We start from the raw sequence: 27260 nt of genomic DNA, 5'->3' as shown, positions 1-27260 counted from the left end.
ATGTAGCCTATAGTTATTTTATGAATTATGCCTTTTTGAAAAGTCTCTGGTGAATATTTGTTTTGCTTGTTCTGTGTCATATGTGTTGATTGGCCTATTTGGCGATATGTAGCCTAGTGGTATCTATTGTCTACTGCATAGTCGATTAACATAATACTGTAATGTGTTACAGTGTTACAGTAATCGGGGTACTATTGCAAACACTATATCGTAGGCCTAGCCATAGAGATGATGGGCCTACCTGCCAAAGCGTCATCAGTGTACACCTGTGTACACGTCACGATTATAGACCACCACTCTCCGCGCCCTGCATGGCAGGGGAAACCTACGCAGTATCTATCAACGAACGATGTTACACACATCCGGAAAGCCCTTCAGTATTTACAATTAAATCAACGAGGATAATAAAGATTGCCTCCTGGACCTAGGCCACCAGAAGTTACTATATCCAATGGGCGTCTTCAAGATTTTAAATACTTTTGAACGCGTTTGCATACAGGAATGTGCAGTTTTTTGGGCGAAGACTTTACATTTACAGTAACCGTAATATAATTTGTATTCCAGCTACAAAAGCCATGGTGTAAAAACGGCATGCCTCGTTTCTTCTGGCCATGATGGATTTTTTGTTATTTACATACAAGTATCACAAAGGAGCGGAATGTAGCTCGCCTGTTTCTCCAACTCCCTGAATAGGTGTTTTCGGTGCGTGCAGAACAAACCAGAATAGTCCCCTTACACTGGTGCGCAACTGTAACGGAATTTGTATCACATTCTTTTTGGAAGCAGCATTTGATCAACGAGGAATATTCGCGGAATAAGCATTGTTATCCCCCCCCCTTTTTTTTTTAAATCGCCACAACAAAGTAGCTTGTTGTGCGATCGTCGCATCAAAAGTGAACAGTTTTTATTTTGTCCCTTTCGCTTATTGCAAACAAGTGTTTTTTTTGTTTTCAAAGCTACACGGTGAGTAATCCACCACGCTACTCTCTAATAAAGTGCCCGTGCGTGTAGGAGTGTACAGTCAAGTCATCATGAGGAACACCGAGGAGGCGGAGGGGTTTGATGGCGAGGCCTCCAACACTTCCATGATCTCGGGAGCAAGTAGCCCATACCAGCCCACCACCGAGCCCGTACACTCAAGGAATGTTTTGGGTGGCATTAGGTGTGACTTTGAGTACCTGAAGTCACACTTTGGCTTATTAAAGGCCGTTGAAGTGGTGAGTTAAATCATTCAGTCAAATCATTCAAGAGACTGCTTGACTAGGCAACTGAAAAACTGTAAAGATGTGCATATGAAAACGCTTAATTGAATGGTGTGTAGCTTCATTTGTATGTGTGTAGTCTGTACTTGTCTGTTTTTGATAGATGGCCTGCATCTTTAGGCACAGTGACATAGTAGTAGCCCATTTTGCATGTTGGTCACCCACAGTCCACTCTGCTACACTTTTAAAAAAAATCTAATCAAATTTACTCTCACATGCGCCGAATACAATTGGTTTAAGATTTTACCGTGCAATGCTTGCTGACGAGCCCTTCCCAACAATGCAAAGTTTAAAAATATAATACACACGAATGGCGTTATATACAGGGAGTAACAGTACCATATCAATGTGCAGAGAGGTACATGAAGATAGTACGCGGTTTTGCATTGGAAGTAGCCCAAATCATGACAAATTCCTCTACTAGAAAGAATTCCTTATCAACCAGTTCCTTACTGTTCAAAAGTTTGGGATCACTTAGAAATGTCCTTGTTTTTGAAAGAATAGCAACAACAACAAAAAAGGTGTCCATTAAAATGACAACATTGATCATAAATACAGTGTAGGCATTGTTAATGTTGTAAATGACTATTGTAGCTGGAAACTGCAGATTTTTTAAATGGAATATCTACAAAGGTGTACAGAGGCCCATTATCAGCAACCATCACTCCTGTGTTCCAATGGCATGTTGTGTTAGCTAATACAAGTTGATCATTTTAAAAGGCTAATTGATCATTAGAAAACCATTCTGCAATTATGTTAGCACAGCTGAAAACTGTTGTCCTGATTAAAGAAGCAATAAAACTGTCCTTCTTTAGACTAGTTGAGTATCTGGAGCATCAACATTCGATTACAGGCTCAAAATGGCCAGAAACAAAGATCTTTCTTCTGAAAATCGTCAATCTATTCTTGTTCTGAGAAATGAAGGTTTTTCCATGCGAGAAATTGCCAAGAAACTGAAGATCTTGCACAACGATGTGTACTACTCCCTTCACAGAACAGCGCAAACTGTCGCTAACCAGAATAGAAAGAGGAGTGGGAGGCCCCGGTGCACAACTGAGCCAGAGGACAAGTACATTAATTAGTGTCTAGTTTGAGAAACAGAGGCCTCACAAGTCTGGCAGCTTAATTAAATAGTACCCACAAAACACCAGTCTCAACGTCAACAGTGAAGAGGCGACTCTGGGATGAGTTTCAAAGAAAAATACATATCTCAGACTGGCCAATAAAAATAAAAGATAAAGAGAGGCAAAATAACACAGACACTGGACAAAGGAACTCTGACAATAAAAATGATAAACATGGATTAGCTAACACAACGTGCCATTGGAACACAGGAGTGATGGTTGCTGATAATGGGCCTATGTAGATATTCCATAAAAAATCAGTCCAGCTACAATAGTCATTTACAACATTAACAATGTCTACACTGTATTTCTGATCAGTTTTATGTTATTTTCATGGAGAAAAAAATGCTTTTCTTTCAAAAACAAGGACATTTCTAAGTGACCCCAAACTTTTGAACGGTAGTGTATAACAATTGTATGACTGTTTATTTTCAAGAAATCAGCAACATTTCTCTCAGCAGTTTACAGGAAGGGGAAACAGCATAGTTTAATGTGGGGCTTGAGCCGGTACACCTAAAACCAGATGTCTAGGAGGGAGAAAACACAACAACAAAGGGAGATGATGCCTCCCAAAGCTATGATAATTCAGTTGCAGAGGAAACGTCTCGGCCAGAGTTTTGTCCCCTCTCTTTTGGTGCCAAACCGCTCAGTCAAAGATGGTGCTCTCATATAGCCTACAGATGAAGCACTGTCTCCACAGTGCGGGAAAACCAGTGGAACTAAGGAAGTAATTAAGTGCATACAGTGCCAAGGGAAACAACCTGAGCCCCCTACTCAGAAGATGCCATATTTGAATATTGCTTCATTAGCAATTATAGAATATTATTTGGCTTCTGTTGTGCTGTACAGAGGTCAAAACACACACCCTCTCGACTCTTTAAGTGAACTCATTGTACAAAGAGTTTTGATGTTCAGAGAATTCACCAGATTCAAAGCCCGAAAAGCCACAGTACCCGTGTGACAAGGAGAACGGTGGGAGAGATGTACCTGGAGAATTACACACACCGGAGATATTTGTCTTTGAGAAAGACATCTGTAGCCTGCGTGTAAAGTCTGTGCTGAGAGCAACTCTCTGTGCCCAGGTGGACGTTCACTGCTTGGTCAGATGAGACTGACAATAAGCATGTGATAACAATGTCATAGTGGGAGAAAGCTGATCAACTAGAGGTTACATAAAAACAAAACAAAACACTGAGGTCAAACAGGAAGTCATGTCTTTCATTACAGTTACCCAGGGTAAATTGTTGTGGAGACACCACAACTCCCAAGGACATTACAGGTGTGAATGCGACAGGTCTTTCCAGTCTTTCCTGGTCATGCCAGTCTAATTCAATACCTGCACTGGGCAGGATGTCTGAATGTCGTTGTCTCACCTTATCTCACCTTTACCATGTCTGCCAACCAAGCCGTGTTGGCGCTATGGACCTAGTCACTGTATTACTTTATTAGCCTTGCTTGCTATTCTTCCTCTGTAAGGGGGTTTCATTTGAACGATAGTACAGAGGAGTTGATAACACATTCCTTACGTTTAGTCATGGCAGCTCATTCAGGAAATATGCTCAAGGTTGACCATAATACTTTTACAGTCGCAGAGCTCCCATATGTAGGCTTGGTTTGACTGTCAGTTGACCTTGGAGTGCATGTATGCCACAGCCTTTTCCACTGCCACTGGGCAATGATTGACTGGCTTGAAGGGCCACACAGGGATCAGCTGAGGCCTTGTGTTTTACTATTTAATCCCCCAAACACCGTTCATTGTAACTCATCTGCAAATGTGCCCAGTTTTTCCCTGAACAAGAGCACTCTCAATGTAAATGGATCATCCCAGTTCAATCCACATTAGTTGATGATTGATATTGTTGAACTAAATGAAACTAGTGATAATGGACTAAAGTCTAGTTTAAAGGGAGGGTTGATGATAAGTTATCCTTCCCTAATAGGCTACTCACTATTCATTCAGTTACATAAAATCACATACGATTTCAGCTATAAATCAAAAAGCATACTTTGTGAGCAAGTAAAGTTGAATGTTCGGCGCTAACCTTGCTGGTCAAATCGGGATGGTTTTGTGTGTAGTACAGTATATGTCACATTAGTTAAGTTGAGGTGAAACCCTCCTCCCGTTAGCACGTTTACCTCTCCTAATGACTTTACTATGGGAACTGTTCCTACCGACCCACTTGGTCTCTGGTCCCATAGAGGTTGTTGTAACATAAACACTGAAGGTCTGAGGTTGACCTGGTGTTACTGGGAGAAGCAGTAGCCCCAGGATACTGGTGCTATCACCTTCAGAGAACCTTTCTTTGTGTCAGTCTCTGGTAACTTTACATGGGTGTGAAAAGTCTCGGGACAACAGGCTTTTGTGGATCTCATCTCCTCTAAGCATTTCTACATAGCTCAAGTCATTTACCCAATCAGCTCTTACCCAGTCAGCTCTAATCCAATCAGCTCTTACCAATCAGGTTTTGACAGTCCCTCCTTTTTGTACTGTTTATAATGTAATTTACACGGTGGCCTTTATAATACCAAAATAAAGCTCCCGTTTCATCTCATTTGTAGAGTGTTGCCTTTTGGATTAAGTTGTTACATAGCTATTCAGTTGTCAATGGACCTTGTAATGTTGATCTTTTTTTGGATGCTTTAACAAGGGAAAAGTTTAATATTATTGAAGGCCCTTTTTGTAGGCTGTGTATGGAGCTAAATGAATTTACCAGACGCTGCTCCATGTCAGCTTGCACTTCCCATTCTGGAGAGACTGTGTATTCTGTTCTAATGTTTCTCTCTGACTGGTCTTCAACAAACACACATGATAGGTGGAATTTTCTGACTCTACAGACATCTCTGGGTCAAGAAACAGGAGAGGATAAAAAAAAAAAAATATTTGCACAGATTACAATGAGCCATTTGGGCCAGGAACGAAATACACAAGACACCACTGATCAAAGGTCGTTGGAGTGCAGTCTGTGTTTTGATGCCTACCTCCCATTCATTTTCTGGGAAGGGCTGCCTTTATCACGACTCAGCGACGACTTCATCCACACTGCATCCACCCCCAGTCTGGACACGTCCATGTTGTAATGTCACACTGTGTGCACCCAGACAAACACACCTCTAATGGGGTTTCAATTGGCTGCCACAGAGGAAGACATGGGCTCGAAGAATCCCTCACTGAGGTACCTACTGCAAGTGTGGGGTTGACAAAGATTTGCCAGTCTGAAATAATAATACGTTTGTGTGTGTGTGTGCGCGTGACTGTGTGTCTGCGTGAGAAACCGTGTGTTGCGAAGGGTTTGGGCTTCGCAAGGCTGTAATTGCAGCAGATGTGTGAAAGGTGGTGAGCCAGACAGCCTGTCAGGAGTGTAGCCTAAGCGCTCTCCCGCCTCAACAACTCTATGTGTCAGAAATAGAAGAGTGTTGTGATGAGGAGCCCTGTTGCAGTCCCCTGTTCTGTTCATTAACCGGGCTGACAGGTTTGAGAAACAGCCCGGGGCTAGGGAGGAGAGGAGGGGAGCTGGTCAGAAGGAACACGACCAGCTGCCTCCCTGCTGCTCCCATCAGCATCTGGTTCAATATACTCGTTGATTTACTCACTGCACTTATCATGTCAGTTGTCTCCTATGTCAGCCAACTAAGATGCCAGTTTTACAGCAAATTCTGACTTTGACAATATTGCTCTATGCCATAGAAAACTGTTGTTGTCAGATGGATGTCCATCTCATCCTCAAGGTATCAAAAGCTTGTTCTTCAGGATAATATATGACTTAGATGGAGAGGAAAGAGTGGCTACTGATCTGCATTGTGTCTGACCCAGAACAAGATTGGGCCTCGACACTGCGCCAACATATTTTATGGAAAATGTGTTTTGTTTTTATTAGGGAAAAAAAGTATATTACAGATGGATTGGTCTTTTTTCCAACTTCATTATGGTAATTCTTTACACATAAATCATAGGCTTCATATAGTCTCCAACGCTATTACAGGTAATTGTACAGAGGTGAGGGGTTTTTCTCTGTCTAAAGATAACATCACGGCTAAAAAGGAGGTGAATCTGCATATTCAAGTCCCACTGTTGCCATGGAAAGCGTTGTCTGTCAATCACCCTTTCCATTTAATGAGTACAAAACAGGAGTTGGCTCTTCACAGAGAGGCCTCGCTCAATCTGCATTTCAGAAGAGCATGGAAAACAGACAAGAAATCTGAGCAGGTCATACATCATACATTATAGAAACAGCATGAAGTGTACGTGTATGCAAATCTGTGTCTCCTTTCATGGCTTCTTGATAAGGTTTGTTAGGGATGGATTCTCGTGGTTAAATCCCAGACTTGGTATTGGTACTTTTAGAGTTCTGGCCGTGAGCAGATCCTCAGACGCTTGGCTGTCCATGTCCCATGTGGGGAGCTGTAGACTGTCAAGAAGTCATGTGAATTCCTCGTCAAAGCTGTGAAACCAAGCGTCTGCTTAAGACATCTGAAGGCTCCCCTTAGGAGGGGGATTTTTGAAAAGTGGTGGGAGGAGAGGGAGGGAAAGAAAGGAAAGGGATTCCATACGAGTGTGATGTCACTTTTGATGATGATACCAAAATAGTGCTCTCTCTCACTCTCACGCTCTCACTGTGTGATGTGACTAGGGAATGTTCCATTAGTCACCTTTTTAGCTTTCTCAAGGTGGTGTGAATGTATACAGTGCACGGGTGCATTAGCATGCTTGTAATTCCCAGACTTCCTATCACAGAGCTCATACATTTTTCATGATAAAAGCTGGACTGGGCCCTTTATCCCAGATGGAACAGATTCTTTATTGAGATCTGTCAGGCAACTAGATCCGGTCTGAGCCGGCCCAGGGGGACAAAGCCTGGAATATGTATGCGTGGTGATGGCGGTGGTTCCGTCTCCCCCAGGCTCGCGTGGACCAACCTGTAATCTGCTGGTCTGAAGTTTGTGGAGAGTCGGGCTGATTGCATCGGAAGCCCTAAATAACACATTAACCTCCCGAGTTCTCCCCCATCACTGTGGTGGAGTAATGATTGGGAGGGAAAATATATAAATTAACTGTTTACAATGATGTTGTGGGTTCCTCTCACTCACTTCCCAAGGCAATGCCACTCCATCAGCACCAGTCATCTCAGTCTCATCAACGATTTGGAGTAAGGTGAAAGAAACATGGATCGTGTCACTAGTTGATATATCATTACTAAATGGCTAACCCCTGGCATGCCTCACATGATTAATTAACCATATAAATACGTAATTTGTGGTTTTCACGTTGGTCATACTCCGTCTGACTGAGTTTGTTTGGGTTGATGTGAGTAGTATCATAACTACCTTATTTTAAGGCTCTCCTTGACCTGTCCCTCTTCCTCCTCCCTCTCTGCAGGCCCTGGCCCTCATAGCCTTCATCTGCATAGAGACCATCATGCTGTGCCTACCCTGCGGAGGGGTCTACTTCTTTGAGTTTGTCAGCTGCAGTGCCTTTGTAATCACCGGCGTCCTCCTCCTCATCTTCAGCCTCAGTCTGCACACCAAAGTGCACCACGTCAACTGGAGCCTGACGGTGTGTATACCACCCACACGCACTGGCCAATCACATCTTCTTATACTGGAGGCAAGAGTCTGGTTCAGATGTCGATAAGCCAATAGACACGTCTTCTGGAGGACTTAAAGAGTTGTTCTCTTTGCTTTGAGACTAAAGTTGTGACTAGTTTATATACAGTGTTATTACATAGGTATAAGAGCAACTTCACATAACGTATTAACATATGTGATTGAATAAAAGTTGATTGGTTGAACTGAAGGGTAAACTGAATTTGCTGAATGTGCACTTGCCTATACAATGTGGGTGAGAATTAGTTTTTAAAAAATGCAGTCATAGCAAATGTTAGTGGTGGGTATTCTCCAATCCAACATGGCCCCTTTGACTATTTGCCTACAAACACACATCGTTAGAGCGTTGGGCTCCGGTACAGGATGTGTTACAGATGGAAATGGAAACGCTGAACACACTGCATACCAGAAAGAGAAATAGATGGTGAGTTAAAGTGGTTTAAATCCAACCATAACTATCGTATTGCATGGTATACTTAGTACTATGTGTTTTTACCTCAAACAGGCATACGGGGGTGTGCCTTTGGCTTTTACTGTTGGCCAAGTGAAGCAAAATGAAGCAGGGTTTTTATATATTGTTTTAAATAGGCTTTGTGTGTTTTTCTCCTGAGGCCCACTGGTTTTGGGCTATGCAGGACCCTTCAAAGAGATGGAAATACTGCACCATGTCCACACAACATATGGCGGTCTTTGTATCTCTATAATTCAGTACTTCCATATGAAAAATATCAAATGTCTGTGAATGTGATGTCATAACGTATTTAGGGGGTTTTATCGTCTTATGCACACCGTTTGTGTGAAGAAACAAAAGTAATTTGGTGTGTTTATGCCGTTGATCCTTTTGGGGTGGGCAGTTGAAACGTCTGTAATCTGTATTTATTTGAGTCAGTTAGAGGCTGTTGCGTTGTGTGTTTTGGTTGTGGCTTAAAGAGAGCTGTTGCCACCTCCAGGGCTCTTATTGGCTCTAGATTGGAGTAGCGGACTTGGCCTCGGTATAGTGGCCCGTTTTCCCTTCATTGTATTTATATCTGTGACATTCAAAGCTTCTCCAATGTGAGTGGGCTCCAGGAATTCTGACATTACACAGCAGTTTTGACTGAGTTTAAACCGAGAAAGTAATTCTCCAAACACTCCAGGGACACTGAAATGACCCCCTTGTGGAGCTGACTTATAAATGTGGAAAACGTCTGACGAGGGTCTGTTCTTCCAATTATGTGCTATTTGATACTGTCATGTCAAACCCGTGCTTGATTATATGTTTGGTAATGGTCTATTGCTGTCTTGGGAATACACGGGAGCTATTCCCTCACCTAAGAAAATGAGACCAGCCATGGGCTTTATCATAAAGCTCTCTGAGGTAACTTTTACAAAAAGTTGTTGAGTGAAAGCTCCTGGAAATATCACATTTGGTTAGAGGTCATTTGGTTATTCAGATACATTGTTGGCGCTAGCTAAGGGGAGTGAGTTTGGTATTATGAGTGTTCTTTTTCTTTCCCTGTCCCTGGTGAACTGTGTGATCCCGTGTCTCTGGATTTGGGTGGCAATGTGCCGTTGGTCTGTCTTGTGCTGGCAGAGACTGACTCTCTTTTTGTGGCGTGGCCACAACGATCAGACATTGTCTCAGAGCTGACTGTCTCTCTTGTCTCTCCACACAAAGGCTTTCAAATTACCAACTGCCATGCCAGGGAGTGCCAGCACAGAGAAGGGTGACCACGCACACAGACACTGCCAGTTTTAAATGTGGGCGAGTGCTGGCCCAGTCAATGCTGGGAAAGTTTTTGCTCACAAATGAGGAGGCTGGGAACATAAATCTCACTACATGCTTGACTGGAATGGCAGGCGGTGGAGGACCTGAAGTGGCCTCTAGACTGGATCTTTGACAATGTGCCAGGTAGTCTCCCCTCTGAGTGATAGCATATGCTGATCTGGTTTGCAGGTTATCCCCTCTCACTTTACTGCAGATCCTGCTATGCCAGCTCCTTATCCTTTCTGAACATGGAAATCAGGCAGTGTATTGGCTTGAATGGAGCGAAGGTTTCTGTTTTGATAGATGAACCTGTGGCAAATCACAAGCAACATCTTATTTATTTACTTTGCTGACTAATGATTAAACGTGATACAGTGCATTCCTCTTGCAGATGTATCGGTGTGGTTTATTTTCTTTGGATCTTGGCATCTGTTGAAATAGTGTGCAATGCCATCCTGTTTGTGTATGCATTACTAGCTTCTGCTGTTTGTTCCAAAGCAGGTCTCTGTCAGACCCCATGCTGTTTTACCTAGCAGGGTCCATTCCCTCCCCCTATACGTTTAATCCACCTGCAAATTATGGCTTGCTATTGTGATTCATCTGTTGTGCTCGCAGAGCCCTCGTCTCTTACATTCATTTTCACTCAGTTATTTCAGAGGGGAGTCCAGGAAACGTTTTTCACTGCAGTTTTTTAAGCCCTGTATTTTTGCCACCCAAGCAGAAGACATGCAGTAATTATGCTTCTCTTTTTATTGATTTCATCCCCCCAAAAAAGATAGTTGAACTGAATGTTTTCTGCAATGTGATGTCTACTCGCACTTCAGAGAGTTTGTCTGGATATGCATGTGTCCTGTTGCCTTGATCCTTGTCTAAATCAGCATAAACACGCAGCTGAAAACATTTGGTAGAACCATTTGAAGGGGATGTAGCTTCTGGCGCCTCAACAGCCCTCCTCGGTGAAAGACCACTCCTAACGCACTCAAACGTTCTGGCTTCCAGAGAGTCCCTGGCTGCTCTGCCAAATGCTGAGCTTGCTGACATCTCCATCTCCCCCAGAGAAGCCAGTAAGTCTAAGCGGCCTGCCTGCCTCTCTGCCTCGGGGCTTAGGGTGAAGAAGGGGTTGGAGAAGTGTGTCACTCTGCAGAAAGCGCGAGAGTGAGGCAGCGGTTTGACTGGGGTATTTAAAGGCAGGCGCTCCATCTTTTGCAACTGCTTTACAAACCGCAGCTTTACAAACCGCAGCTGTGCATGTGGTAATGGTTTCTGGGGTGAGTAATGTGCTGGGGTGAGCTGGACCTGGGGTGAGCTGGACCTGGGGTGAGCTGGACCTAGTGTGAGCTGGACCTAGTGTGAGCTGGATCTGGGGTGAGCTGGATCTGGGGTGAGCTGGATCTGGGGTGAGCTGGATCTGGGGTGAGCTGGATCTAGGGTGAGCTGGATCTAGGGTGAGCTGGATCTAGGGTGAGCTGGATCTAGGGTGAGCTGGATCTAGGGTGAGCTGGATCTAGGGTGAGCTGGATCTAGGGTGAGCTGGATCTAGGGTGAGTTGGATCTAGGGTGAGCTGGATCTGGGCTGTGTAGTAGAGGGAGTGTGGCAGTATTGACGCTGAGAAATCACTCCAGTAACACCAGTTGGACCAGTGTATGCTGTGCTGTTACTAAGGTTGTTGGTGATGGTGTGTTCAGTGGGAGATCCAGCTCTAGAAGATAGCCTAGTGCTGCTGTAGGAATTCTTCCATTAAACACATCAGACGGATTAAACCCCAGGATAAACAGCACTTTTCACAGTTTTACATCCCACTGAGCACCGTTTGCCTTCTCTTCACACATCTTGCCAAACAGATCACACACAGACACGCTCTCTATACCTGCCAAACATAAACTGCAAATACAGGGAGTGAGGCATTAGAGTTTATTTGCCTTACATTTGAAGCCAAGTGTGAGACTCAGGCTTGATTAGTTTCTGATTGACTCCAGCATTTGTGTGGTTTGGTGGTCTGAGCTGTACATGTGTGTTGGTGCAAAAAGGGGAGACTTGAGTCTGGTTTGGCCAGTGTTCGTTTTGAGGGTCTCGCTTGGCTAGTGTTCAGTCTTGAGTCTAGTTTGGCCAGTGAGTCTGTGGGGGATAGTTGGTGTCATGTGAGATTATGTGGGTTATGACTACCATTATGCAGCTATTCACATAGGGGGCCATTGCCCCAGTCATGCTGAAACATTTATTAAGCATACACTGAAGGACTGGTCAGCCAGAACAACACATCCTGAAAGCTCACGGAGAAACAGTGTCCGATGTTCATGTGAATAATCAGGTCCTTGTACTAGGACCTTCAGTGACTGCCTTCAGCGCCAATTACTATCAACAGAGAACAAGAGAACAGCACAAACAATTCCAAACTTTCAGATTAGAGGTTGACCGGTTAATCGGATTGGCCGATTAATTAAAGACGATTTCAAGTTTTCAGGACAATCGGAAATCGGTATTTTTGGACACCGATTTTGCCGAATAAATGTTTTTTATTTGATTTATTTTTACAACTTTATTTAACAAGGCAAGTCAGTTAAGAACACATTCTTATTTTAAATGACAGCCTAGGTGGGTTAACTGCTTTGTTCAGGAGCAAAATGACAGATTTTTACCTTGTCAGCTCAGGGATTCAATCTTGCAACCTTACTGTTAACTAGTCCAACGCTCTAACCACCTGCCTCACGAGGAGCCTGCCTGTTACGCAAATGCAGTAAGAAGCCAAGGTAAGTTGCTAGCTAGCATTAAACTTACCTTATAAAAGACAATCAATCAATCATAATCACTAGTTATAACTACACATGGTTGATGATATTACTAGTTTATCTAGTGTGTCCTGCGTTGCATATAATCGATGCGGTGAGCATTTGCGAAAAAGGACGTTGCTCCAACGTGTACCTAACCATAAACATCAATGCCTTTCTTAAAATCAATACACAGAAGTATATATTTTTAAACCTGCACATTTAGATAAAAGAAAGGTTAGCAGGCAATATTAACCAGGTGAAATTGTGTCACTTCTCTTGCATTCATTGCATGCAGAGTCAGGGTATATGCAACAGTTTGGGCCGCCTGCCTCATTGCGAACTCATTTGCCAGAATTGTACGTAATTATGACATAACATTGAAGGTTGTGCAATGTAACAGCAATATTTAGACTTAGGGATGCCATCCGTTAGATAAAATACGTAACGGTTCCGTATTTCACTGAAATAATAAACGTTTTGTTTTCGAAATGATAGTTTCCAGATTTGACCATATTAATGACCTACAGCTCATATTTCTGTGTGTTATTATGTTTAATTAAGTCTATGGTTTGATAGAGCAGTCTGACTGAGTGATGGTAGGCACCAGCAGGCTCGTAAGCATTCATTCAAACAGCACTTTTGTGCGTATTGCCAGCAGCTCTTCGCAATGCTTCAAGCATTGCGCTGTTTATGACTTCAAGCCTATCAACTCCCGAGATTAGGCTGGTGTAACCGATGTGAAATGGCTAGCTAGTTAGCGGGGTGTGCGCTAATAGCGTTTCAAATGTCACTCGCTCTGAGACTTGGAGGAGTTGTTCCCCTTGCTCTGCATGGTTAACGCTGCTTCGAGGGTGGCTGTTGTCGATGTGTTCCTGGTTCGAGCCCAGGTAGTGGCGAGGAGAGGTATGGAAGCTATACTGTTACACTGGCAATACTAAAGTGCCTATAAGAACATCCAATAGTCAAAGGTATAGGAAATACAAATCGTATAGAGAGAAATAGTCCTATAATAACTACAACCTAAAACCTCTTACCTGGGAATATTGAAGACTCATGTTAAAAGGAACCACCAGCTTTCATATGTTCTCATGTTCTGAGCAAGGAACTTTCTTACATGGCACATATTGCACTTTTACTTTCTTCTCCAACACTTTGTTTTTGCATTATTTAAACCAAATTGAACATGTTTCCTAATTCTTTTGAGACTAAATTGATTTTATTGATGTATTATATTAAGTTAAAATAAGTGTTCATTCAGTATTGTTGTAATTGTCATTATTACAAATACATTTTAAAAATCGACCGATTAATCGGTATCGGCATTTTTTGGTCCTCCAATAATCGGTATCGGCATTGAAAAATGATAATCGGTCGATCTCTAATTCAGATAGCTGAAGGATTGACAAGTATGACAATGATGTTGGTTACAGAGACTCTAAATATGCAACTTTAATATGACAGAAACTCAAATTCTACAGAAACTTTAAATATGCTACTTTAATATGACAGAAACTCTAAATATTTTACTTAAATATTACAATTCTGAAATACAGCATGAGCATACAGTACCAGTCAAATGTTTGGACACACAAAAAATGTTTTTCTCTACATCAAATCTATGAAATAACACATGGAATCATGTACTAACCAACAACATGTTAAAAAAATCTAAATAGATTTTATACTTTATATTCTAAAAAAGTAGCCACCCTTTGCCTTGATGACAGCTTTGCACACTCCTGACAAACATTACTCAACAGTGTCTCTGTACAACATGGTGCGAGAAGCTTGTACTAACTCCTGGCTACATAAAATATGTACAGTAACTATCAGTCTAAACATGACCTGTTAATTAACATGCATGGTCTGTCTGTCTGTCCCTACAGGACCTGGTCAACACTGCAGCCAGCACCTTCTTCTTCTTCCTGGCTTCTGTGGTCCTGGCTGCTCTCAACCACAAGTCTGGAGCTGAGATCGCAGCAGTGGTGAGTTCCCCCGCCCCGCCCCACTGCATCCTCATCCTGGTCACTCCCTGTGACCCCTGACCTGGGCCTTCTCAGAGTGACCACCCTGTTTATTAGTCTGTCTCAGATGTACACCACTGAAACATGGGCTGAGGTCTGGTCTTTCTCCGTTCACCCCCTCATCCTCCCTTCCCTACTCCCCTCTCATTGTGAAAGGGTTCTTTGATCCATTATTGTGCTACGCAATGAACAGTGGCTGGTGTTACATGACCCACTAGATTTATGTTGTTTGAAGAGTAGCCTATATGCATCTAAAATATACATCAGAGACATTTACTGCAAAATGTTCAGAGATATGTTCAATAATCAAATCGAATCCAAGACATATAGCTATTAATGAACTACAATCCTCCCTGAAGTTTTTCTGTTGAATTTCTGTTTATCAGATTCTTTGTCTTTCCACATTATACTGTATTTCCTGTTAACTGCTGCCTCCCTGTGGAAGATAGCCTGAACTGCATTTCACCAAGTCAATATCGCATTTTGTCCCCACCTATAGTATAATAAAGCCAAAATAGAATTGCTGCCACATCAAGCTGTCTGACAGTGTGAGAGGTTTGAGGATCAGTTGGCCAGACAGTAATTGGCCAGCCCAGAGGCGACGTGTTCATGATCAGGGTGTGCTGAGAGCTTGATGATGTGTGAGCAGAGCCACAGTGAATGTTCATGGCTCCATTGGCCACCCTGCTGCTGCCACATCCACACCATTTACTGACTCAGTCCCTCCCTGGAGGTTATGAGCTGATTTCTGATGTCAGCTCTGAGCCGTGACATGGACGTTTACTCTGGAGTTCAGCCCTAATTCCCTCGTTGGAGAGGGAGAGAGAGGGGTAAACACCTCATTGGTTTCTCTCTCTAAGCACAAATCCTCAGGCCACCGACCGGTGTGTTTCTCTGTGTTTCGCTTTCTCTTTGACTATCAACCCTCTTTGTAACCCTCAACCTAATTTTGATGTCTCTCCCTCTCGTTCTTTGTACCGCTTGCTCCATGATCTCTTGCAGATTGTATGCATTTGTCTGGCAAAGCTTGCTTGTTTCCTTACACATAAGAAAGCATGCACGCCCTCGCACACACTGCTGCTCCTTTGATTCCTGTGGTTGTGCATGAGGCTGGGTCAGCAGAACTGTGTACTACAGGCGCCCGGTCGGTGGCCTGAGGATTTGTGCTTAGTCGTTTATGGTACAGATGTTCTCAGCAGGAAGTTTCAAATAAACATCCTGGGCTTTTCAAGCCTGAAGGGGGCCAGTTAAATCCCTGGGCTCTCATTCTGGGGAGGGATGGAGGGAGTCGTGGGAGGGGTGTATTTGTTGAATTCCACTCTTGTCTATTTCTTTAGGGGCGTATACTGTATAAAGGGGTGCGATTTGGAGACCGATTAGACACTTTGTGTGTTACTGTTTAATCAGCTAAATGTCTTGCTGTAATTATACAGTAGTCCCTGCTTGAGATGTATTTACTACTGGAAATATTAGGAAGGACTGGAAGGATGTGTCATTTCCTCCTGTACCTCTTAGAAACTCACATTTATTTTAGGTTCATAGTAACAGAAATTCTGTTGTGTTGAATCATGTTTCTGTAACTTCCTTTGCAGATATTTGGCTTCCTGGTGACGTGTGTTTACGCTGTGAACACCTTCCTGGCTGTGAAGAGGTGGCGTATGGGTGACGGCCGCTCAGTGGCGGTTCAGACCAGTGAGTACATGCGAGCCCGCACTGCCTCCCGGGGAGAGATGGAGGCACGGCCTGACCTGGCCTGATGGAGGTGATATTCTGAGACCAAGACTGACATTTAGGGCTTCTATCTTACCATACCCTCTCTCCCACTACCCACTAGTGACATAACCAATCACCGTACCCACTCCATGGATGAGCACTGCAGCCTCTTTACTTGGGGGTCTCCTTAGGCGAGAGTCCCTCAAGGCCTGGACCCAGAGCCCTAGCCCCCTGAGAATACCAATACACAGACTGGGTCAGAGATCTTCCTCTGTCGACAGTCCTCAAGAGAATTGACTTGATGTTAATTAAGTGATTTTTCTGGTTTCGAATTCAGCGTGGTTTGAAATCTTGCTCCAGTGTTTTGTAAATGCTCTTAACTGTGTGACTTGGTATCTATGGCCGCCAGCACGTACTGTACAGGGTTTGGTGGTTATGTTACTTGCAATACGTACAGGTAGCACTGTCTGTTTAGATATGGATTTTTTTTTTTTTACGCTACAGATCTGACACAATGAGAACAACATTTTAATGAATTCAGTTGATATATATATATTTTTTAACATGAACTTGAAAAAAACCAAATGACCAAATGCCTATTCATTAAGGCAGGTCAACCGGTTATTAAGGTTATGAACTCAGATACTCTTGAAACACATTCCCAACACAGTTCAGTTCCATAATGTCATTACATTTCAGTTGTGTCTCCCTCTGTAGAAGATGTAAAGTAACCATCCTCAGTGTATCTCACTAATACACAACACCGAAACCACATGAACTTTTGAAGGAACATTGAAGGTATTCGTTTTTTGACTATCTTTATTGAAGGACTTGATTTAGTTTCTTCAGAAAGTATTCATACCCCTTGACTCATTCCACATTTTGTTGTTACAGCCTGAATTCAAAATGGATGAAATATATTTTTTTCTCACCCATCTACACAAAATAGCCCTTAATGACAAAGTGAATACATGTTTTTAGAAATGTTTGATACTTTATTGAAATTCAGGCTGTAACATAACTAAATGTGGAAAAAGTCAAGGGGTGTGAATAATTTCTGAAGGCAATGTAGTTGGTATGGGTGCTATTTGTAAATGGTTAAAGAGTATAAATGTGATGTTTGTAGGTGTTGTACCTATAGTATATCTGGCCTAGTGAGTGACAGACAAATTGCACAGTGGTACGTTACTAACATGGTGGTACGTTTGGTAATTTAACTTAATACTGATAAACAGGTGCAGGTCGAGGTCAGCGTCCATAGCACATCTCAGGTATTGGCTGATTCATCATTTATTTTTGAAACTTAAATGTGGCATCACATACATTTGTCAAAAGATGTTGCCTTCTTAATAATTGGGTCCATGGCATACTCATTCAGAGAATGGCGCACCAATGGGTTTTACTTTTTGCCATGAATGCATTTAGTTGAATGTCTGATCTTATTAACCTTATACAGCAAACATTATCACATACCTTATTTCAGAAAACACCCTCGCAACTTCCTGTACTTTTTTGTTGTTGAGATCACATTTATGGAGATATAGCCTAAGTCTGTTCATATGTGCAAGTTTGTACTGAATGTGTCTAGGATGAAGGACTTTTAGAAATGTTGACTTGTGTTCTGGTCATTGGATTTTCTGTTCTAAATAGTATTGTGTGTTTACATCTACACAACATTGTGATTCCAGGTGTTCTGTATTCCACCGACCCTGCTGGTAATACTGTATGTATATGTGGATTATGGTAAGGATACCATCAGAGGAACTGCTCATGGTGGATGCTTTATATGAAGTGCACCTTGTGGGACATCTTACAAATGTTTTAAAAGATGCCGTCTTTGTCAAAATGATCATATTTTGTGTTTAAGAGTTGATGAACCGATATTCTTTGTGAGAACAATCTTAAAGCCTAACTAAATGAATGACTTTGTAGGCGAGGGCGGGAACATTGCAAATCTCAAATGAATTTGAATGAATTGACCGTAATAACTGTTGATTATGATTGAAACGTGTGCGAGGGTGGGTTTGTGTGAAGAATAGACAATCAAAATGTTTCTATTTATGTTTCTATTCAATGAAGGACTGGGCTGATTGTTTTAAGTGGTGTATTATGCGTCGACTTCACAGTAGTGGATCCATCTCCTTTATCTAGCAATACATTATTCTCTAACATGCAGTAATAGACCATGTGAGTGCATATGTAATCCTTGCTTTAACTAGTAGTGAAATGATGTGACTATAGTGGAACAATACGAGTTAATGCTTCATGAAGGCCTTAACAATCCAGAGCACTTTGTAAATATAACCTAAGATTTTGAACGGGGTGTATTTATATTACAATATCTTTTAACATGCTTAAAACAACTCCACCAGTGCTTCATGCATAGGTTATGACTTGTGTCAAGGTTTTGAACCACTCACAATCCAAAATGGCCTGTCTTAAAATGAAGACTTAACTGCTCTTATCTTTTTAAAGTTTGACCTTGATTTTCTTAAATGCTCTGTAATTGATACAGGTACTTGTACTTGAGGAGGCAGTCATAAAATCTGTATTGTTGTATTTAAAGAATTTTCTGTAGATTTAACAAAACTATTGTTTATGGTGACAACTTTGTTTCAAAATAAACGGGTTTGGAAATGTTGTCTTAATATTTTATTAAACAAAGTAAAGCTTACACTGGCTGAAAATCAACTGATTCCTTTCTTCTTTTCTTTACATGACCTGCAAATTGATAAATGTTTGATGTACAAACCTGGTAAGAAAACCTTAATAGGAACCATTTTAAATAGGAAAACATTTTGGTGTACCATTTATCAATAAATGCAGTCCTACCACATTTGCAGTTTACTTTTCAAAACACAATCACAAAAGTCTCAGTGCTTTTCCATTATCAAAAGTTTTCGGAATTGGTAGAAAAGAAAACATTCCGCGGACAAATCCAAATTCAAACAGGAAGTGGCCATTTGGGCAGTCCGGTAAGAGTCGCTAAGTGCCATGCACAGTAAGTCTTTTCAGCTCGGTGAACATGGATCTGTCACAAAATGATTGTAATGCAAGGATATCACATCAGATATAGGAACATTTTCAATAAAGGTTACCAGAAATGGAAAAATCAAGCAAAGCCAGTATGATGATTGGACAGATGGTGTAACCAGCCAACCAGCTGCCAATCTTTTCAATTATGTAAACCTTATAAAAACATAGGGAATTTCTCCAGATTCTTCCATTTAAATGTAGTGTCATCTGCATTTGTTCCCCATGCTCCTCTTGGCATTATGGAGGCTGAGCAACTGTAAACCAATAGCCATCACCAACACTACCACAGTTCATTCCCAGCTTCAGAAATGTATTTCAGAGTTTGGGCAATTTTAGAGCATTTGGAAAATAATACTGTAACTGATCATTGTATGTGTCAGCATTCCAAAGCGCTAAAAACAGATTGGAAACCTGTTTTCACATCAGTTTCAAATTAAATGTGAATCCTTCAGGAAAATGTTGATGTCTGCAGTATGGCTGTCTTCCTGCCAGGCATGGTAGATTGGACACACACACACGGTCCCTGGGGTAGAATCTCTTCAGTCTGAGTCAGAGTCTGAGTCGTTGTACTCTATAACACAAAACCAGAAAAAAAACGTTTACAGTTTTGTTATGAGCTGTGCCTGTCTGTGTATGACACATCCCCCCCTGCCTATCCCTTCCAAAGAGGGAAGTGAAGTGAATGCCTTGTCTTGCTGAGTCCTGATAGCTCAGACCTCCTTATGCAATCAAATCAAATCAAATTTATTTATATAGCCCTTCGTACATCAGCTGATATCTCAAAGTGCTGTACAGAAACCCAGCCTAAAACCCCAAACAGCAAGCAATGCAGGTGTAGAACATGACATAACATGTTTTTTTTTTTTTATATCCACACCGGATGGGGTGTTTGTGATTAAGGCTCGTTGCTATTGAGACTCTTCTGTTGTTCGGTCCAGCTCCTGCGAAGCATGTCTATGATCAGGAATTAGAAATGAAGATAAAGCCTATATAATCCTACAAGCCAATCATGATAGGTAGAAACACATTTGCGGTCACCATGTGGACAGCATCGATGATTAAAGAGCTAATATAAATGTTAATAACATAGTAACAACTAGGTTGTGCTGAGATATTTTCAGGGCAAATGAGAAATCAGAATTCAGATGTAACCATGTTTTGTTTATTGAACAGATTACCTACTCAGCATGGTCAGAACTAAGCCAACAATCTGGCCAGATTTTCACAGACGATATCCTGACTCCACAAACACACTCCATGAGTATTCGATCCCCACTGACCTATGTGACCCTTGGCTGAGTAAACTTGAGCCATGTGGTCCACAATGTGGCTAATGATTTCTACTACGCGCTATCAGCAAACTGCAAGTTTGTTGTTTTCCTAAACTATCCAAACACATTTCCTTAGAACTGACAGAAACTAGAAACCCTGAACGGAGAGTCAGCACCAAGTTTTAATTTCTATATTTCCTGTATCCATTTTGTGAGAAGAAAAGGAAAGGACGGAATGTTTCTGAGGGGTACTGTAGCAGCTACAGTGTGTAGCATTAGGGACAAAATGTAGATTACGTTAATTAGATCATACTATATACTAGACAGGATTTGAAAGAAAGCATTACCTGAGGTTCTTGGTGGGTCGTCACCCGAGTCCCCTCCTTGTTTGAGGAAATTAGCCAGGTCATTAAAGATGAAGTAGAAATCTAGCGCAAAAACAATGGTGGCAATGAACCCGAACACCTGAAGGGGGTGGAGGGAAAGAAAACCTTTGATATCAATGTGAAATTGCTAGTGAATCCAAAAGGGGGTGAAGTGTCTGACAGAAGCTAGCTTATAATATGATATCCAGACACAATGAAGTAATGCAGCGGAATAACCAGACACGACTTCTGAGTTCAATGTTAACTTCAGAGTTCAATGTGTATACAGTCAATTAGGGGGGGGGGATCAAAGTAATTCCATGGAGAGCCTAGTGTCTGCCGGTTTTTGTTTTTTCCTTTCAATTAAGTGGAGTTCCTTACTAATTAGTGACCTTAATTCATCCATCAAGGACAAGGGAGGAGCGAAAACCCGCAGACACTCGGCCCTCCGTGGAATGAGTTTGACACCTGCGCTGCAAATGGCGAGGGGACACGGCTCTGATAGTGGCATAGGCTAGATGAGAGATGTGTGGATTAGTGTCAAAGAGCATTTCTTACCCCTGCTGCTTTAGAGGCCCCGTCGGTGAACTTGGAAACTGATATTATGGAGATGATAAAAAAGATGATGGACGCACTGACACAGCGCAGAAAATCCTAAAAGAGAGAAATAATACAAATGAAAAAGTAGTTTTCACATTTGTTTTATAATTGTCAGCAGTGGCTACCATCCCTACTGTACCCAAGTGGACTATAAATATACTGAGTGGACAAAACTTTATGAACACCTGTTCTTTCCATGACAGACTGACCAGGTGAAAGATATGATCCCTTATTGAAGTCACTCTTTAAATCCACTTCAATCAGTGTAGATAAAGAGAAGGAGACAGGTTAAAGAAGGATTTTTAAGCCTTGAGACAATTGAGACATTGATTGTGTATGTGTGCCATTCAGAGAATGGGTAAGAAGAAATATTTAAGTGCCTTTGAACAGGGTATAGTAGTAAGTGGTAGTAGTGTTTTTTTCACGCTCAACATTATCCTGTGTGTATCAAGATTGGTCCATCACCCAAAAGACATTCAGCCAACTTGACAGAACTGTGGGAAACAGTTGTAAGAACACCTTGGGAAGGTGTTCTTAATGTTTTGTACACTGTGTGTATACTCACCATGAGGGGAAAGTGGAATCCCTTAAATCGCTCATTGAATTTGGTGGAATAGGCAAAAAGGAGGAAGAGGGCAGCCAGGAACTCAATCAGGGGTGCTGTGACAAAGGCTGCTGCCGTGGACGCAACAAAACAGATGAACGCGATGAGGGACAGAGCCTGGCGGAGAAGACAGAGGGAGGGAGAGATGGAGAAATTGACCAATAGAATGCAGTGAAGGCATACTAAAGTTATTTTGGTCCAAAATCTCCCTTTCAAGAAATGTTGCAGTGCCCCGAAGCTATTACATTTCCTGTCTCAAGCTGTAAGGAGATGTAGCTGTTGAATGACAGTTAATATACACAGACACTCGCAGATACACTACAAGCCTATACTGTACATGCATTTTTGCTTGTTTATACACAATTGTGTTAACGTAATTGTTCACTTTAGCTAATCATGAAACATGTTTGTCTGGTTGAGCACAAATCCTGAAAGATGCAACTGCCTTTGTGATTTAAAGATCGGAATAAGTCTTTGTTATCAGCATGCAGTCTCTCGACGAATCACAAGTTTATGTTTACTTTATACAGCATTTCTGGTGAGAGTGCTTGTTTTCCTACACCCCCTTGTCCTGAGTTCCCCCGGCCAACATCACTGGACAAGACAAGCCCAGGCACTGTCATTCTACACAGAGAGCCATCTTGTCTTTGTTACACTGGGTCATCAAAACCACAGACATGGCTCGACTTGGGTAGGGAACTCCCCCACATGCAACACAGACTGCTACTGCAGCTTTCATAGATACAACCCTGAACACACTGTTCACCTATCTTACACTTAGAATGTGTTTCGTCATCGAATAACATTGAGTATCTTCACAAGGCACAGCAGAACTGTGCTTCTGCTTATCAGACATTTTGTCTGACCTTGACATGACTAACGTTTCTCATCTCAGACACCCACTGCTATGTTTCTGCATAGCAGGAACAGTTCTTACAAATATGTCCTTGAATAGATAGTAAAGCAACAAGGTCAATTCTCCAGGAATCTTGGAATCTAACATTTGCTTCTGAGAATTCTGGCACGACACATTTCTTGTAAATTGAATGCTACAAGCGACAAACTAAATGACTTAAGCAGCATTATTGTCATTCCAGCTATTACCATCAGGGAAAACTCTGCATATGTTTTCCAGCTGTCTTGAGCCACTACTAAAACCAGCATATTTCATCGTGAGTGTTTCCATCCATTTCCAATGGTTAAAGTCATAGTAGCACCCGTGTGGTTTCTAGCGCAACAAGGGGAGAGGATCATATTCTAAGTGTGTGTAAAGAGGCTGCATTGTTCTTGGAGACTGATTTCTTTACCTTATAGCGCCAGTCAGCCAGAGCCCTCTATTCCATACAGTATGGCTGTTGGGTTACATGCCCTCCAGCAGAGTCAGTTAAGTAGAGACTGAGAGGGTTGATCATTGCTTTCTGCAGCACATCCATGAACTGAATCTCACATGCCAGAGATAGGAGGGTCCATGATAATAACATATTTTGAGTTCATTCGGTTCAAATCCTCGGTGATGACCCCTTTTACAGTAAAGATATCTAAGCAGACGCACTCTTGCTTCACTTCCTGATATCCGAGGTTTGAAATAATCCATCATCATTGAATTATCAAGAATGAATGCAGTTCATTTATTTGCAACCCTTTGTAATTTGAGCAAACTCTCTCTTTGAAATGAATTTTTACCATGATCATTTTTGTTTAATTGCATGTGCAAACGTGTCCCTACAATGGGCTACTGCACATCATGTCAAAACGTATTAGTAGATATCCAGTATTACAGTAATACACGCAAAAGTGCGACAGTAGACTGACCACATGAAGTATAGAATACATTACAGTTGTATGTAAGGTATATTGCTTGCTTGTGTTAACATGAATTAGCCTACACAAGGCTACATGAATATGAATGATTGTTTACAGGCTATATGTCTCCAAAATTATTCATATGCATTGTCTTTCGTATAACTGGTATACATCTCACCTGAATTAAAAGGTTATCAGTCGTAAACTTAAAACCTTCCAAAGTAAAAAAAAAAAAAAATGTGTGGCTAACTCTAATTCATAAATCTTTTTTTAGCGCCTTTGACGAAAACAAAATGAGAACCGTGTGATGGACACACTGATCTCAATAGAAATTTGCAGAATTCTATGGTTGTGTTTTCCATAGAGTTTACCTAAACAGCTAGTATACAATAGCATAAATTAATCCTAACAAAAACATATTTTTCAGCATTCAAATGTGTAACACCTGAATAGCACAAACCCGTTAAATCGAGTGCACCCCGCCCCCGTCATCTAAACTTCTACGCATCTGCTTGTCTTGGCAACGTTGAAGAAAAGTATTCAGAAGAAGCAATGGAAATAAATGACACTAATATCTTCTTTGAAATGCTACGTTACCACTTCTGCAATAAGAAGTTGTCCTTTCCTTGAAGATGCGAATTCTTTGGCGATTGGGAGAATAGTTTGAAGGACACTTTGGCTCGGTCCAGTCGTATCGGGAGCTTCGATGTCCCCCATTGCAAAGATAACGTTTGAGTTCAGTAATGGTTACAGATCCAGTGGGCTGGAAGAGTTGAGAGAGTGGAAAATGAGAAGCCTCGAAAAAGCGTGTTGCTTCTTAAAGTGGAAACGGAAATAATGACAGTGCGAAAACGTAGTTCACAAAAGCTCAACATCTGCATTCTAGAAATGTTGGACCCTTATGCTGGGCGGACTGGGCTATGTGCATGCTAATATGCGTCAAAACTAAAATACTGTAATGTATTTGTTAAAATTGTTGTGCTGTATCCCTCGAGTTTTATAAATAATATGTTTTAACTTTATGGGAACGTCATAAACAGCTCAAAATGCAATAGAAACATTACTTTAGAATAAAGCAGAAATAGACTAGGTAGGCCTACACGTAACCTGACATTGTTCAAAACATTATACAGGCCTAGGTTTCAAAGGTGTACTTATTTTATATACATGATAATTGTGTTGTTGCATGGATTAAGCTATACAAACAAAGGGGCAATCTGCAGTTGATACATCCATTTTTTTATTTAGAAATTCATGTTATGTACACATATATAAATTCCCCATGAGCTTAGTTCAACTGTCATACAGCATCAGAACCCAAAATATAAGCTTGTTTTACTCCAATAATTGTAAACAAACAAAATGTAAACAAACACTATATAGCCTCGAAACATGGTTAAAACTATCATGTTGATATCATTGATGGTCAGTCCTTGCATACATTGCTCTGTCTATGAACATTTCTCCATCCACATATCCTTCAGGTTTTTACCAAAACGGGCCGGGGCCAAGCTTTGTTATTGTTTCAACTGCTGATTGCCCCTTTAAACCTACACTATACATGGAAAGACTGACATAAGAGAGTGAGCATGGGAGGAGACAATTGTGGTGTCTTCACTTCACAGTGCCAGTTGCTGCTGTTCTTGGTTGATTGAATGTGACCCTCTTGAAAATCATGTAGCCATCCACACACCACAGGCCTGTTGCTATGAAACCCACTATCTGGATAGGGAAAATATAGAAGACTTAGTGTTAATATCAGATATAGTCTACAAGATAGAATTGTAGCTTACATTTCTGTAATAGTTCATTCATTAGTTGTACTGGGTGCCAAATGTGGGATTACAGTACAGATGAATGTTAGTGGAAATGTTCACAAGGATTGTAATGCCTTTGGGCAGTTTATTATTGACAGGAGGGTGTGTAAGATGAGGCTTCACCAAGAAACCCAGCTCTATAAGGCCCCCAATTAGAAGGTCAACAGGGAATACATTTGTTTTTATCTCACCCCTCCACCCAGGGTCCCTGTCACTGTGTAAGTGGACACTGCTATCAGACTCAGGATAAGTATGAAGACTGCTGCAAACAGTGAGTTGAACAAATCCTGAAGAAGAAAAGACAATGGAAGTTACTCAGGAAGCTTGACTGTCTGACATTTTCACAGCAGTTAATCCATGTAAAAGACCTACTGTAAACTATGTACTGTAATTAAATACTGTAGGTTCCTTACAACGAGAGGCCAGAAGAACAGAGTCAGCTTCTTGTTCAACTTCAGCGTGTACAGCAGAAGCAGGGAGAATGTGATCACAAACTCCATGCATGTAGCTGCAATGTATTTGGGCCTGGATGCTACCGCAAAACACACAAATGCTACAAACATAGTCCCCTGAAACAGAGAGCATTGGCATTTAGGAAATTATAGGAAATGCTATTTGATTGTTTCCATTCAAAAATATTTAAGAATAGTCTAATCCTACAAATTGAAATGGTTGTTTCACATCATAAGCTGTGAAAATGCTGGTAGTTTTAATTTATTCAAATGTAATGTCTACTAGAGGGCATGCAGTATCTTGTTTAACATCATTACCAACTACTGGGTTTAACGTTTGAACAGTTCACAGGAACTATAGCTCTGATATTCACTTCCACTTCTGTTTTCTCATAGACAACATATTTAGGAAATAATGTATGTCAATATAATCTCTCTGTAAGAGTAAGCAAGTGTAATATCCTATAATAATACTGTGCAATACATTCTTGCCGTTTTTATCAAGTTTACACCAGATATATGGCTTTATCTGGGGTGATAAGTCTTTCCAAAACCCAGCGGTTTATCAAAGTATGAAATATGCATATGAAAAATGTCTCACCATCTCTACTAATTTAAGGACACCCCTCAAGGATCGGAGAAAAGCAGTATCAACCTCCATGGTTAATGAAGGGATGTTACTGGTTGTTTTGGAACAGTCGTCTGTCATGTTGTTAAATTTCAAAGAACTAGCTAAGAGTTTGTGCTTCCTGAAAAAGCTATTTCCTTTCAGTTGCAGGATATTGCAGTCCGTTGCTCAGAATGTGTGCAGTGTTTTCACACCCATCACTGTTAAATACACTAGGCCTTTTCACCCTGCTTGCATGCCACTAAATGAATCAAATTATATTGTTCACATACACATGGTTAGCAGATGTTAATGTGAGTGTAGCGAAATGCTTGTGCTTCTAGTTCCAACTATGCAGTAAAATCTAACAAGTAATCTAACAAATTCACAACAACTACCTTTTACACACAAATGTAAAGGGATGAATGTGTACATATAAATATATGGATGAGCGATGGCGTGCGG

The 27260-nt window shown here is 41.4% G+C and overlaps 2 protein-coding genes across 2 annotated transcripts; one reads left to right on the top strand and one right to left on the bottom strand.

Moving 5' to 3' along the window:
- Positions 1–306: 306 nt before the first annotated feature.
- Positions 307–18931, top strand: cmtm4 (CKLF-like MARVEL transmembrane domain containing 4). Its single transcript, XM_020478086.2, has 4 exons — positions 307–1217; positions 7761–7937; positions 14390–14488; positions 16120–18931. Exons 1-4 carry the CDS (start codon positions 1032–1034, stop codon positions 16282–16284), a joined length of 627 nt encoding a protein of 208 aa, XP_020333675.1. The 5' UTR covers positions 307–1031; the 3' UTR covers positions 16285–18931.
- On the bottom strand, positions 18878–26961 carry cmtm3 (CKLF-like MARVEL transmembrane domain containing 3). The gene is made up of 8 exons (XM_020478065.2): positions 26790–26961; positions 26150–26305; positions 25928–26023; positions 24517–25641; positions 22078–22233; positions 21471–21566; positions 20895–21012; positions 18878–19847 (listed from the first exon to the last, which is right to left on the bottom strand). The coding sequence occupies exons 4-8, from the start codon at positions 24634–24636 to the stop codon at positions 19816–19818; spliced, it is 522 nt and encodes a 173-aa protein (XP_020333654.1). The 5' UTR covers positions 24637–25641; positions 25928–26023; positions 26150–26305; positions 26790–26961; the 3' UTR covers positions 18878–19815.
- Between the last annotated feature and the right edge of the window lie 299 nt (positions 26962–27260).

This window comes from Oncorhynchus kisutch, linkage group LG3 (assembly GCF_002021735.2).
Source record: "Oncorhynchus kisutch isolate 150728-3 linkage group LG3, Okis_V2, whole genome shotgun sequence".
Classification (NCBI taxonomy): Eukaryota; Metazoa; Chordata; class Actinopteri; order Salmoniformes; family Salmonidae; genus Oncorhynchus; species Oncorhynchus kisutch.
This window is presented reverse-complemented; position numbering and strand designations above follow the sequence as displayed.